General features: G+C 47.6%; 2 protein-coding genes across 7 annotated transcripts in view; one reads left to right on the top strand and one right to left on the bottom strand.

Annotated features, from left to right (window-relative positions):
- Slc38a1 (solute carrier family 38 member 1) overlaps positions 1-13,952 on the top strand; it is a 99,139-nt gene that overhangs the window by 12,869 nt on the left and 72,318 nt on the right. The window contains exon 1 of one of the 6 annotated variants that reach the window (XM_087899211.1): positions 6,021-6,159. The exons of 1 other annotated variant lie outside the window; for it this stretch is intronic. The gene's annotated coding sequence lies outside the window, so the exon portion shown is untranslated. Of the gene's footprint in view, positions 1-6,020; positions 6,160-7,322; positions 7,538-7,630; positions 7,827-8,603; positions 8,879-13,952 lie in introns of those variants that run through there. 4 more of the 6 variants (XM_087899210.1, XM_087899206.1, XM_087899209.1 and 1 more) reach the window with 4 other exon arrangements.
- LOC146891022 (uncharacterized) lies at positions 6,518-8,365 on the bottom strand. The gene is made up of 2 exons (XM_085678765.2): positions 8,005-8,365; positions 6,518-7,325 (listed from the first exon to the last, which is right to left on the bottom strand). The coding sequence occupies exons 1-2, from the start codon at positions 8,054-8,056 to the stop codon at positions 6,877-6,879; spliced, it is 501 nt and encodes a 166-aa protein (XP_085534891.2). The 5' UTR covers positions 8,057-8,365; the 3' UTR covers positions 6,518-6,876.

The raw sequence follows: 13,952 nt of genomic DNA, 5'->3' as shown, positions 1-13,952 counted from the left end.
ATATTTATCAAACATACATTTTACTTTTATTTGATTCAATCCAAAGCCTGTCATCTTCTTAGCCTCTGGTCCACTGAGAATGTGTCTATATATACAGTTTCCAGGATCCAGAAACTTAGAAGAGGCACACACACTGCCTAGGCTTCTCCACTTTTGGTCAAATTGTTTTACAAAAAGAGTTATCATTTATTAAGTAGTTAACATGCGCTGTGAGCTACTGAGACATGCACGTGCTTGTTGTCACCTATTTCTACGACTGAGACCTCTGAAGCAATGAGCCGAAGTCAAGCTCTCTTCCTTTAGGTCGTTTTTCTCAGGTAGTCTGTCACAGAGACAAAAGCTGACGGCCAGAGTAACTGATATCGTTTCCTTTGTAAATATGAGAAAACCAAGATGCAGAGAAACCAAGCAACGTTCAAAAGTTCACAGAGAAAGGATGCTGTGGAGCCAAGACAACAGCTGGAGTGGGGGCCTCTCAGCACTCAGGTGGTCGAGGCAGGCGAATTCCTGAGTTCGAGGCCAGCCTACACCACGAGTTCCAGGACAGCCAGTGCCACACAGAGAAACCCTGTCTCAAAAACCAAAACCGGGGGCTGGAGAGATGGCTCAGAGGGTAAGAGCATTGCCTGCTCTTCCAAAGGTCCCGAGTTCAATTCCCAGCAACCATATGGTGACTCACAACCATCTGTAATGAAGTCTGGTGCCCTCTTCTGGCCTGCAGGCATACCTGGAAGGAATGCTGTATACATCATAAATAAATAAATATTACAAAAAAAAAAAACCTAACCAAGCAAACAAACTGAAAAAACAACCGAACCCTTGGGGAAATAAGGGTCCACAAAAGAGTTGTATCAATTTATAACAGCAACATTTGTAGGCCAGATGGTATGTTCAAATTAGGGACCTCTTCTACTGTTCAATTCACACGTCACACGAATATCCCGAACTTCCTTTCTCACCTTAAAGATGAGCTTTTATGATGAAGGGGAGGCCTAGATCTTCTTTAGTACCCACCCTCTCGCTGTCGCAGTGGGAGGAATTTGAACGGAGCAGAGAATTTAGCGGTCTTCTCAGTATAGGGCGGACACAATAGGATGCTTTGTGCTTAAAAGTTTGGGGATTGAAAATTCATGGCCCCTGCTTATTTTTGCAAATGTACAAAATAATGGCAAATGCCATTTAGTGAGCACTTATCACACTAAGTGTATTCTTAAGTGCTTTGCAGACAGAGTCATGTGGTCTCCAGATGGGTCCCTGTCTCGGGGTTTCTATTGCTGTACAAACACCATGACCCCCAAACAAACAAACAAACAAACAAAAAACAAGTTAGGGAGGAAAGAGTTTATTCAGTTTATACTTCCATATTGCTGTTCATCACTGAAAGAAGCCAGGACAGGAGCTCAAACAGGGCAGGATTCTGGAGGAAGGAGCTGGTATAGAGGCCATAGACGGGAGCTACTTACTGGCTTGTCTCACATTTCTTGCTCAGGCTGCTTTTTTTATAGAACCCAGGACCACAAACCCAGGGGATGGCCCCATTCACCATGGACTGGGCCCTCTCCCACTGATCACTAACTGAGGAAATGCCTTACAGCTGGATCTCTAGTCGGTAGGGGTGAGGACTCCAGTTAGGCGTCCGCTTGACTTCTCCATGTTCCATGAGGAATATAAGAGTTGTCTTTAGCAATAGAGCCTCCCCATCAGGTAGGTTGTGGAGAGCAAACAATAGCCTTGGCAATAGCCTAAGAAGTCTGGAGATGTCCAGGGCCCTTTGAACAACAGTTCCACTTGATGTCGTCATTCTTGGCGCTGGAAGTTTACTTGGTGGTAGAGGATGGCTAGTTGGGCATTGTGTCCCCTGCTATTCGGTGACACCATTTAGATTTCTTTCACATATATGTATTAGTCAGAGTTCTCTAGAGTAACAGAACTTAAAGAATCAATCTCTCTCTATATAAATTTATTAGATATTACTATTAATAGTAGTATTACTAATAATAAATCATATATATGCTACATATGTATATATATATATATATGATTTATTAGAATGACTTATAGGCTATGGTTCAGCTAATCCAACAATGGTTGCTTGTGAACAGAAAGCCCAAGAATCCAGTAGTTGTTCAGTCTGTATAAGGGTGGATGTCTCTTCTGGTCTTCAATATACACTGGAATCCTGGAGAAGTGGGCTCCAATGCAGTGGAAGGGTTGGACTTGCTAGTGAGAGCAAGAGTGAGCAGGCAAAGAGTGAGGCTTCCTTCTTCCAGGTCCTTTATACAGGCTTCCAGCAGAGGGTGTAACCCAGATTAGAGGTGGGTTTTGCTACCACAAGATCTGGATTAAAGATGTGTCTTCCTGCCTCTAAGATCTGGTTCAAAAGTGAATCTTCCTTCCTACTTCAAATGATTTAATTAAGCAAAATTAAACAGTGTGACAGTGTGCCCCGCCATTTTGGGGTTTTAGTTAATTTCAGATGTAGTCGAGCTGACAGCCAAAATAGCTGTCGCATGTATATTTTAAGATGCTTCTGAAGGAGTAGGTTCCTGTATGACCCCTCAAACGGCTCTTAGTGTTATTTGTCCCTTCCTTACCCACTTCCTCTCCCCTTCCTCATCTAAACCTCTTGTTCCGGTCTCTCCATAACTATACATTTATTTCCCCTGCCCTTCCTCCTAGTCCTTTACTTAATATCTAACCTCTGTGGGTGTACAGATGGTAGGTATGCCTATCAAAAGCTAACACACACATATAAGAGAATACATATAATACTTGTCTTTTTGTGTCTGGGTTATCTCACTTAGCATGATTTCCCCCCCTAGTTCCATCCATTTACTTGAGAATTCGTGACTTTTGAAAACAAATTTCATTGTGTCAATGGACCAGCTTTATTATTCACCCATCTACTAGTGGACATCTAGGCTACTATGAACAGAGCAAGCAGTGGACGCAGTTGAGCGAGTGTCTCTGTATGAGAATGCAGAGTCCTTTGGGACGATGCCCAAGAATGGTACAGAGGGATCTAGAGGTAGTTCTATCTCCAGCATCCTGAGGAACTGCCACACTGGGTTTTATAGTGACTGCACAAGCTTGCACCTCACCAGCAATGAATAAGTGTTCACCTTTCTCCACTTTCTCTCCTTGCCAGCATGAGCTGTCATTTGTGTTGTTGATCTTGGCCGGTCTGACCGGGGTAAGATGACACCTCAAAGTAGTTCTCATTTGCATGTCCTGGTGGCTGAGGATATTGAAGATTTCCATAAGGGTTTCTCAGCCATCTGTGTTTCATCCTTTGAGAACTCTCTGCTCAGAAAAATTACTTATTTATTTTATGTGCATTAGTGTTTATGTGCATTGGTGTTTGTGTGAAGGTGTTGAGTCCCCTGGAACTGGAGTTACAGGCAGTTGTGAGCTGCCATGTGGGTGCTGGGAATTGTACCCAGGTCCTCTGGAAGAGTAATCAGTGTTTCTAAGTGCTGAGCCATCTCTCTAGCCCTGTACTCCATTTTTAATTAGGTTATTTGGGTTTTATTTTTTTTTTGATGCCTGGTTCTGGCTTTATGTAAGCTAGATATTAACTAACTTTCTCTTGAATGTGTAACTGATAAAGATCTTTTTCCACTCTGTAACCTCCTACCTCTCTGTCCAAATGATGGTGTCCTTTGCCTTAGAGAGCTTTGCAGTTTCATGAAGTCCCATGTATTTATTAAAGTTGTTCTTAGTGCCTGTGCTACCAGAGTTCTGTCCAGAAAATCTTTTCCTGGACCAATGAGTTCGAGACCATTCCCCCACGTTCTCTGCTAGCAGATTCAGTATATCTGGCCTCAGAGGAAGGTCCTTGGTCTATTTGGTGTTGGACTTTGCACAAGATGATAAATATAGATTTATTTTTATTCTCCTCTGTGCACTCATCCAGTTTGACCAGTACTATTTGTTGTAGATGCTGCCTTTCTTTCAGTGTGTATTTTTGTCCTTCTGTGTCAAAAATAAGGTGTCCACAGGTTGTGACCTTCTGTCTAGGTCTTCAGTGAGTCTTTTTTATGCCAATACCATGCTGTTTTTATTAGTACAGCTCCATAGTATAACTTACAATCAGGGAAGCTGAGACCCCCAGCAGTCCTTTATTATTCAGGATAGTTTCAGACATCCTGGTTTTTGCTGTTGTTTCCTTATGAAACTGAAATTGGTCTTTTCAAAGAAGTTCTATTTTCTGTCCGTTAGGACAGCTTGGTAAATTCCACCAACGTGCCCTAACTACTTTAGTACCATTTTGGACAGTATACTCAAAAGGAAATGGTAGGTAAATAAGTTAGATCCTAACATCAGTACCGGTGGTGCTCATAAATCTAACACAGGGCAAATGGGCCCCTGGAGCCTAGAAAAAACTGGAAACAGAGGCTCTCATTTGAAATGCAGTGGCCTGGACCCCTCTCATCTCCTCGTTCTGTAAGCAGGGCTGTCCCAGAATCCAGGAACCTCTCAGACTCAGACATAGATGATAACCGGCTCTGGGCCTAAGACTTAGGCGTGCCGATTGCTGCTGTGTGGTCTTGGGCTAAATTCTTTAACCCTCCAGTCAGGGATTAGGATAGCATTGTCCTGTTGCTGGCTTCTTAGTAAGCACACAGGGAGTGGGGAAGCATCATGGCATCATTCGAAGGCCCCGAGACTACAGCAATTGGGCTAACTTGCTGACCTATTGAAAGGACTTTAAAAGGGAAGCTTCTGCTATAACCATTTAACAGTGCCTCCGCATAACCCCAGGATGTCTCTACACAGCAACAGTCTTTCTCTGGAGCACTGACACTGATATACACCCATGCCCCCCCCCCCACTCCCCAGGTTGCAGGTGTCAACTAACATGCCCGGAGGGTATGAAGACCCACATCTAATTGCACCCTGCTTCTAAGGTCTGTTAATGGACTTGAACCAGACCTGAGTGGGAATCCAGTCCCCACCTCTACCTACTTCCTGACTTTTGACAATATGGTCAATCTTACCTCTTCGGATCTGTCTTCTTGTTTATTGAGAGGATAATTAATACCCCATTGAAGTGTATAAAGGATGAAATGTGAATATTAAATATGAAGTGCCAAGCACAGAAGCTGGTGAATGGAAGGAGCTGGGTTCCTAACTATTGGATTCAGACAGCAATGGGTAACTGTGTACAGGAGCTGGCAAGTTAAAATCTGAGCTAACCCGGGCAGATGCCAGCCGGACATAGAGAAGCAGTGAAAGCAAGATACACAGAGGCAGGGAAGGTAAAAGGCCCCAAGGCAAAGGGTAGATAAAGAGAAATAGGTTCATTTAAGTTAAAAGAACTAGTCAGAAATGCGCCTAAACTAGGCCGAGCATTCAAAACTAAGTCTCTGTGTCATGATTTGGGAGCTGGTTTTGGATGAAAAGAAAAAGCCTGATACACCTCTGCACATGTACTACGGCTTCCAGTGTAAAGATTTGTGCGATCCCTGAGTGTGAACAAGAGGGTCTCTGATTCCTGTGCCTTCTTTGGGCTCTTTCCCTTCTGTTTGTCTTGTCCAACTCCAAAGTGGTGGGCTTTGTTTTATCCTATTCGATTTTATTTAGTTATATTTTTAAAATATAAATGAATGAGTGAAAAAAAATCTGAGCTAAAAGTCTTGAGATCAGATTCTCTGAGACACAAATGAGTGTCGACCTTCCTTTAACAATGAATGTATACCTTTCAACAGGCTTATTGAGCTGAGCCTCAGTTTACCTACTCAATCTAATTTCCTCAAAGCTACAACCGTAACTTAAAACTACCACTTTGAACTTTGGTCTAAACCTGCAGACTATTAATGTGATGCTTAAGTTTTGAATATGAAGAAGCAGCAACAGGATCAAAGTGGTGCAGGTTAAAGAGGCTGTGTATCAAGAAGAAACTGCCCTGTTCTGGGCTGGGCTGCCCTTTTGTTTGCAATGACCTTTCAGTTTTCAGGCATATTAAAGGACACGCCTCCCAGTTGCTTCTCTGGAAGCCAAGAAACTAACCACGACCATTTACTGCCATTGGAAGGGAGCAAGACTTTTAGTCACTAAGGAGCTTAAATCTTGGTTGTCCTCTCATTTCTCCAGTGAAAACTGAAAATCTGTAACCACTGCAAACCAGTCGTGACTCACGCGTTAGGAAAGCTCCAGGTAGACTCATTTTTAAATTATGATTCAACCGCCGTTTTCTTGTTTTGATGGAACAGAAAGACGGAGCTGTAATGGCTAACGTTATGTTGATGGCTAACTTTATGTTTAAAAGTTTAAAATCTCTGTGTTTAAGTATGAAGCAAAACTAGACCGTCAATCTAGCTTAAAAGGTCATAGCTTAACAGGGCTGTTAAGGGTTAATTTTTTTTTTCCCTGCTGGTTCTGCATCTATGTAAACAAGCTTGCAGGAGAACAAATTGTAACTTTGTATTCTTTGCCTTTATAAACCCCTGGCCGAGGTGGCCCGGTGCTGCGTTCGGGAATCCCGACCCGGAGCCAGTATCTGAATAAAAGCCTCTTCTTTGTTAAAATTTATTAATGGTCAGACTGGGGAATCTCTGAGCAAACCGGTAACAGAATCCTTCCGTGCGAGTGGGGCTCAGGCTTTCCATCCTGCTCAGGCTTCCTTCCTCCGTGGTGGTGGTGGTCTCATTGGCTGGCTCGCAGGTGGGATTTCCTGTCGCCATTTTAAGGAGAAGCGACTGTGCCTGCCAGTGCCTAGTCAGTTAAGGGGCTGCACCTCAGACAAAGAGGAGGGCAGGAAGAGGAGCCCGAGATTGATGCGGCTGGCACCCTGTTCCCCTTCCCCGGCCCACCAAGGGTAGAGTCACGTGGTTGGGACATCGGGGCCATTGGCGCAGACCCCTTGGGTCATTGTCACACCCAGCGCCCCAAGGGGGTCCCCAGCTCTGTTTTAGGAGCACTGCAGGTGTCGTAGTGGGAGGGGAGGCACCTTAGCCCGCTGGCTCGGGACACCAGGTTTCCAAAGGTGTCCCAGCGTCCCTTAGCCCGCCTCAGGGTCGCGGGGCTACCCTCACGCTGCACCCTTCCCACAATGCAACTCCGCTCGCTGCGGCCCTGGCGTACCCCAAGAGACAGCCCCCCTGCCACCGCCTGGGCGAGGGATCCGCTCCACCTCCAATCCCGAGGGTGCGGGTGCGGCAGCTGTGGCCCCAGCTGAGCCCCCGGGAGGACGCGGGCAGGTGCTGGGCGGCGCGCAGCCTCCTTGCTCGGGCAGCATCTGTGCGCAGCTCGTGCATCCGCTCGCACTGCGCTTTCTGAATGCTCGGTCTCCGCCAACCGGGGTCGCCGCGCTGCCCTACAGCCTGGGAGAGAAACACGAAGGTGCAGCGACCAGCGGCATGTGACCCACATCGTTCCGCCGCAAGCAGCTCAGCTCGGAGGGCGCACGGGCAGGGAGGGATGATGGTCTGAAAGGCCGCGCTCCTGTCTCCCAAACTGCAGAAGCAAAAAGGGCGACGCGCCCCGTGGTAGCCAATGAGTCAGGCTGGAGCCCCTCCGCGCCGGGCGTGTGGATGTAAGTGTGAGGTTGGCGGGCAGAGTGTGGGTGGGGGGGAACTCTGATGCAATCAGCCCCGGGAGGAGGAGAGCCGGGAGAGCTGCGGCCACGCCACTTTGCCTGAAGGTCGCCGGCAACCCGGCCGGCCTCCGAAACCCGCCACGCGGATCCTCCCCGCCCAGCCTTGCTGACGAGGGGCCACCTTTTCCCTAGCCAGACCTTGACACAAAGGACATCTAACTGCCGGGGACGGCCTGGAAGGGCGGACACTTTGGCGGCGCCTTTCCCTTTTATTTCTTGAGGTAAGGTGCGTTCGGAGGGCAGTGGGAGCGGCGGCGTGGAGGGAAGGGAAGGCGGCAATGCGGACAGCCTCCAAGTCTCCTGGACCCGGGCATAGCGCGGCGCTGCCTTTCACGAAGGTTGAGTCCGGTGTCCTTCCCGGAACGCAGGGACCCCAGATTGTACCATCGCACACCGTGACTTACTTTTTGGACTTGTTTTCATGGTGGTGGAGTGTGGCACCAGATCTGGTTCCATTTTCGAGGTTTAGGGACCAAGCATGCAGTGCGAGGGACAGGAGGTACACCGAGGATTGAGTCAGACTACATCTCGGGACTGGCAGGGCAGGGGAGTCTCGGAGCCCGGCTGCCCAGCGCCGTAAACAGGTGCACGTTGGCTGCACCCCCACGGGCTCGGCCCCTGTCTCGGCTGGGATTAGTGGGAGGATGCTGGCAGTGACTCACTTTCCTCTCCCGCCCTGGAGGTTCTTTCCAGAACGAAGAGCCGGTGATAGGCTACTTCCTTTGCGAGAGCCCGGTCCACTGGGGCGGGAGAACAAAAGGCCACTGCTTGCGCAGGACCCGGAGCCGGGTGCCCTGGTCTCCCCTCCCCCGCACCTGGCCCCAAACATTGCGGCAAAAGGCTTTTCAACTGGCCGGCTCCACGCAGGGAGGATTACGCTCCCGAGATCTCGTGTGGCTCGCCCTCACCCACCAGACAGCCCGACTCCGGGCGCGGGGCTCTTCCGCACCCTAGTGAACAGCGCGCGGTTGCCGGCGTATCGCCCGCCTCTGGGTTTCGGCCCAACTGTGCTCGCACCAGACACGAGTGCATATGGCGGCAAAAGGAATTTCGCGGTAAGCGCGTCACGCCGTGGACTGCCTTTCACGAGCTGCCTCGGGCCGAGGAAGGTGGTGCTTACTCCAGCCCTTTGTGTCTCGCTCTGCGGTGTGGTTCCGGGCTTTCGCTAGCCTGTTCCATCGGTGGAAAACACACTGGCTTTGGGGCTCGCGTACTAGTCTCAGACGAATAGACGGTATTGTGCGTGGAAGAGAGGAAACGACCCACCGCTAGGAAACGGTATGCATTTGTAAGATTTGACACCTCCGCATGTTGTTTTTTTTTAAACTTATAAATCATATTATAGAGAGGGGGAAATAAATGTATGGTTTGCGGAACGCAGGGCCTGCAAGGCTGTAATTTGTCACCTTGATAGAAGAAACAGTGCTGCAACTCGTGCTTTTTCTGACGTCAGAAGGGCAACGGAAATAAAACCTGAGCTGGCTGGCCTCATTGTCAAAAAACTCACCCTATAAGAAACTGGCAAGTCTCGCCACCGATCTGGTATGGCCTCCCGACCTCTGCCTTCAAATGACTGAAATGACTTTGCTGTTCAGTTACTTAATTCTCAGTGTGTGGCTGAAAGCAACGGAAAAGCGGCCTAGTTTGATGAAGTATTAGTCTTAACAGGGCGTTTTTGTTTTCTGTTTTTTAAATTTTTTTTTTTTAACCGGGTGCTGTGAATTTAGCGGGTGCTGTGTAGCAGGCAGCGACTAATCAGATCAAGTTCCGGCTCCTTTGCCGTGTCCATTCTCACCAGGAAACAGGCTATGGATGAATGCATTCAGAAATGCCAGGTGTTCAGACCGTGAAGAAATGAGACAGGATCATGAGACCTGAGGATGCTTAAGATAGGGCCACCCATTAGGAGGGGTTGTGTAAGCCACGTGTCTTCCTCCCTTAATGAGGAGAAAGGATCCCCTGTCTGAATAATTAGGGGAAGACTTTCAGAAGCAAGAGGGCTTACTGTACCGCGGTTGACTATAATTCAGCAGATAGGTAGGTAGATGGAAAGATACTTTGGAATCCTTAAACTTCTGCTGCTTCGGGGCAGTTTTACCTTGCTTCTTGAACTGATAAGCCTATTGATGAGGGGAGCAGCGGTCTTAAGCCTGGCATCTGTTACCATACTCAGCTCACCTTTTCCCCCTCCAATGCCAGCGATGCAGGGATTAGTTAATAAATGCTTGCTGGATTGTGACCTTAGCCAGGCAGCTCTCCCAGCCCTAAATTTAGGATCCCTACAATACCACAGTTCATCCCTCCTTTTCCTACCCCGCAACCCATCCGTTTTAAGTCGAAACCCTGCCATCTTTCTGCTTTTCTTTCTTTTACCTGTCCCCACTTTGGAGCAGTAATCGGGCCATGGCAACTGCCCCTAGCCTGTTATTTGGCTGTAAGTGTGCAGGCCCGTCGAGCAGATTCTTGGGGCGCAGGAATTGTGAGATGGGAGCGACCTTGAGTGTCCATGGGTGCGGGAGAAAGACGCGAGCATGATTAGCCGTGTTGGAGTCAGCTGAGGCCATGTAATAGCTGTCCAGTTGTTCCTGTCCATACTCAACGCGGCTGCCCTAGTTCAATCTGGGCCCTTCCATGAATCTTACATTTTACTGTCTTTAAAATTGTTCACATCTTGTAAGACGCTTGCTCTCCAGCGAGTCCCCACTTCCCTGCAAATAAAGTCTGGATTCCTTTGCCAGGTGCCCAGAACCGTCCCAGTCTGACCCCTCACCTCTTTCCATCTTTCCCAAATGACATTCTCTTTTTTCCCAGGTACAGACTCACCTTACCCCTAGGTACTTTCCACCTCAGTGACTGTGTAGCTTCCAGACTAGAAATTCTGTGTATTTGTGACAGCCTGTCCGGGTGCTATTTTTCTGCCCCTTAGAAGTACTAGGTGACCTCCTTCTGTGACATTTGCATAAGGTTTCTAGCTCCTTCCAGGCAGTGGGTGGTGCATGGTAAGGTGTAGCTGCTAATCTGCACGCCAGACTGCAATTTGATGGTCTAGGGAACTTGGGGCAAATTGTTGAATTTCTCTGAGTTTCAGGATTCCCCTCTCATTTTTTAAATGAGGGTGATAGTGGTGGTAGTGATTGAGTTATCCTAGAGACTTAATCAAGATGATGGAGATGAGGTTGCTCACACATCCTTTTCTGTACTACTTGATGGCCTGGTTATTGGTTTTCTCCTGATTATGGGTTTCAAGCCTGTCGTTAATGTCAGAGAAATTCAGAGAAATCCGCGTGGCGTGGGGGTGGGGTGGAGTGGTAGCACAGTGAGAGGCCCACCACCGGTGAGGTGGCAGTGTCTGTGGTGGGCACCTCAGTTCCGATCCAGGGCTCTGAAGATGCAATGGGAGCCAGCCATGTCAGGACTATCTAGTCTATGTTCACTGCCGATCTTAGCGGTTCTCAGCCCAGCTCCACAGTTGATTCAACCTGTGTCTCCAAAGATGGATCAGCCAGGAGACACAGAAGCGCGAGGGGAGATTCTGGAGCGGTTTAGATTAGAGCAGAGCTCGCAAACCGATTGTCAGAGATGATACATCGGCGTCGCCTGGTGAAATCTTAGCAGTGTGAAGCTATGAGCTTGACTTTGGGTTTTCTCTTCGATTTTCCCAAACCACCCAGTTGCTGACATCATGGGACCTCAGGTTACAACGCGTGGCCTGTATTATTCCCAGGCCTGGAGGCCCTTCCAGGGAGACGGCCAGGATCACATGAAGATGTGATGTGAGGCTCTCAGTTTCCGTCTCTTGCAGTGATGGAGGCCGCTGAAAAGGGAAAGGAAAGGGATCAGTGGCCTGGGATGTGGGAGGAAGTGGGGCCGATGGGAGAGGACAGAACTGAAAAAAGTTGTGATTGCAAACTGGTGAGTGCTTGTGGGCGTGGTTTGTGTGAGTTAAACTTTTAAGATGATTTGGACTGAGTTGCTGGATAAAAATTAAGATGTCACGTCACACGTGGATTTCCAGCATTCCTTTTAAAATATGTCAACGGGCGTGGTGGTGCATGCCTTCAGTTCCTGAACTCTGGAGGCAGAAGTGGGCGGATCTCTGTGAGTTTGAGTCCAACCCGGCCTAGGTAATGAGTTCTAGGCCAGCCAAGGCTACGCAATAAGACCCTGTCTCAAACTAAACAAAACCCTAAAGACCGGGTTTATTCTTGCTGCTGGTTGGAGGGGCCTGAATAAGACCAGTGTTTCCCAGTTCTGTGAGCCTGTGCTGTGTTGCTCATCTGCCTGGCCTGCCTGGACACACACTAGCCTCATTTGATCTCTGCCTTTATCCTCCAGCTGTAGACGTGAAGGGTGACTTCCCAATAGATTCTCTGGAGAGCGGTTACAATACACATGTATCCCATCCTAGATCTGTGGGGTATGAGGTCACTCTCGATCTCTGATTTTCTTTTAAGTTTCCTGGTTGGTTCCCACGTCCAGTCGGAATGACAGCTACTAGTGTTGAGTCGGCTGTTGAGAAGATGGCTCCTTAGGTTCGTCTGTTTAGTTAAAGTTGACCTGTAAACAGCCCGATCAACCAGAGGTCTGAGAACTGGAAGAGATCTTGAAAGAATGTCAGTTCTTTCCACCTCCAGAGACCTGGAGAGGAAAAAGGGATCTTTCGCCTTCTGCACCATCCTGTGGTTTTTGAATGGCAAAGTGTCTTGGGGACTTCTTCCTCTTTTCAAATTGAAGTCCATATTTAAAGATATCTTTGTCAAAATAATCCACTTTTCACGTGCTACTTTGTGGTGCTTTTAATCCCTCTGCATTTGTATTGGGCATTTCATTAGGACTTGATGGGTCGGAGCTCAACTCGGGGTTAAATACAGCACAGTTTCTGCCCACTGCTTTTAATACAAGGTTGGTCTGTGACCAGAAATATCAACACAACAAAACCCACATATGTAGAAAGTACGCTTTTCTTTAGAGTGTTCCAAGTTGGTTTTGACTCCTTACGTTTTGTAGTAATTTTAGAAATCCATTGTCAGTTAAGAGGAAATGTAGTTGTATTACTGTTCACACTAGTGTTCTCATTAAATTAAACTTCAAATATTGATTGTTATTGCTATTATTTTACGGTAGTATAGCATCTGTTTTCCTATATCCAGTGTTATCTGTTGGCTTGACTTCTGAAGTTTGCATCTCAGAGAAATCAGTGCCATTTTGAAACATGTAAAGATGGATATTAATTCACAGATACCATAGCTTAGGCATAGTGAAAGCAGGAACTTGAGTGATAACTGTGAAGACCTGAACAGTCATAGGCTAGTAGAGTAGTAGGAACAGGCCTTGGAACACCCTGGATAGGACAGGGTGCAGTGGGCAGTCTGTCCCCAGTGACTGGCAGGGCTTGTTCTGGGTGAGCTTTCTTTAACACTGGGCTGATACTTCATCAGCACGTTGCTGTTTTGAGCCAGGTCCCATTTCCCTTTGCTGTGGAGGTTTAATGCCTTTCCAGCCTGGCCTACTGTCCTGGAAGCCTGCAACGACCCCTTGTATGTTATAACCAGAGACATCTCCAGACTTTGCCAAATATCTCCTGATAGGCAAGATTGCTTCTGCTTGAGACAGACACCTTTGATATACTTTCTTCTCTGGACTTTTAGAAACAACACAGAATATCTTAAACACTCCAGCACAGCGGCAGGGTATGATCAGAATACCTTCGACTGGGCTGCTCACGATGGTTTTAAGGTATTTTCCTACCCAGATTCAGTGTGAAGGAAATTGTGTGCAGGTTCATGACGGTGAAGCGGACCTGTCTGTGCCGCTTCACGGTCTTGTTTTTGTCTCTTTTCTGGAGAATCATGCTTGTCAGGATCTTTGTGTCTGCGGATTTAGCTTAAAGAAAAAAACAACTTCCATCATCTTGGATGTTAGTGAATATTTACTATGCTATGTCCTGTGAGCTATGTGTTACCTTGATACCTCTCCCCCATTAAACTGCAATTGAAAAACAAGAAAACATTATTAAAATATCTGAGTCCTTGATCTAAGCCAGTGAGTAATCCGCATAGCAGGCATGTGTGAATTCACCACAATAAATAACCACAGCTTGGACACTAGAGGAGGTTGGTTTGATATTGAAAACCAAGTCCTGTTTGAGTTTGCACAGGTGTGATAGAAAGTGGGGAGTGTGGCCAGGACCCAATGAGAATTGCATGGGAGCAGACCCCCTGCAGGGATGCCGAGTCACAGCGCAGAGGAAGGGGAAGCAAGAAGCAAGTGCGGCTTCGAACTCTAGGATCCAGGAACCGTGTCTGTACACGTTCAGAACTGTCATGATCGGTCGGGGGCGAGAAAGCTGCAA

This window comes from Myodes glareolus, chromosome 19 (genome assembly GCF_982192425.1).
Source record: "Myodes glareolus chromosome 19, mMyoGla1.1, whole genome shotgun sequence".
Classification (NCBI taxonomy): Eukaryota; Metazoa; Chordata; class Mammalia; order Rodentia; family Cricetidae; genus Myodes; species Myodes glareolus.
The sequence above is the reverse complement of the archived record's forward strand: the minus strand, read 5'-3'. Positions and strand labels throughout refer to the sequence as shown.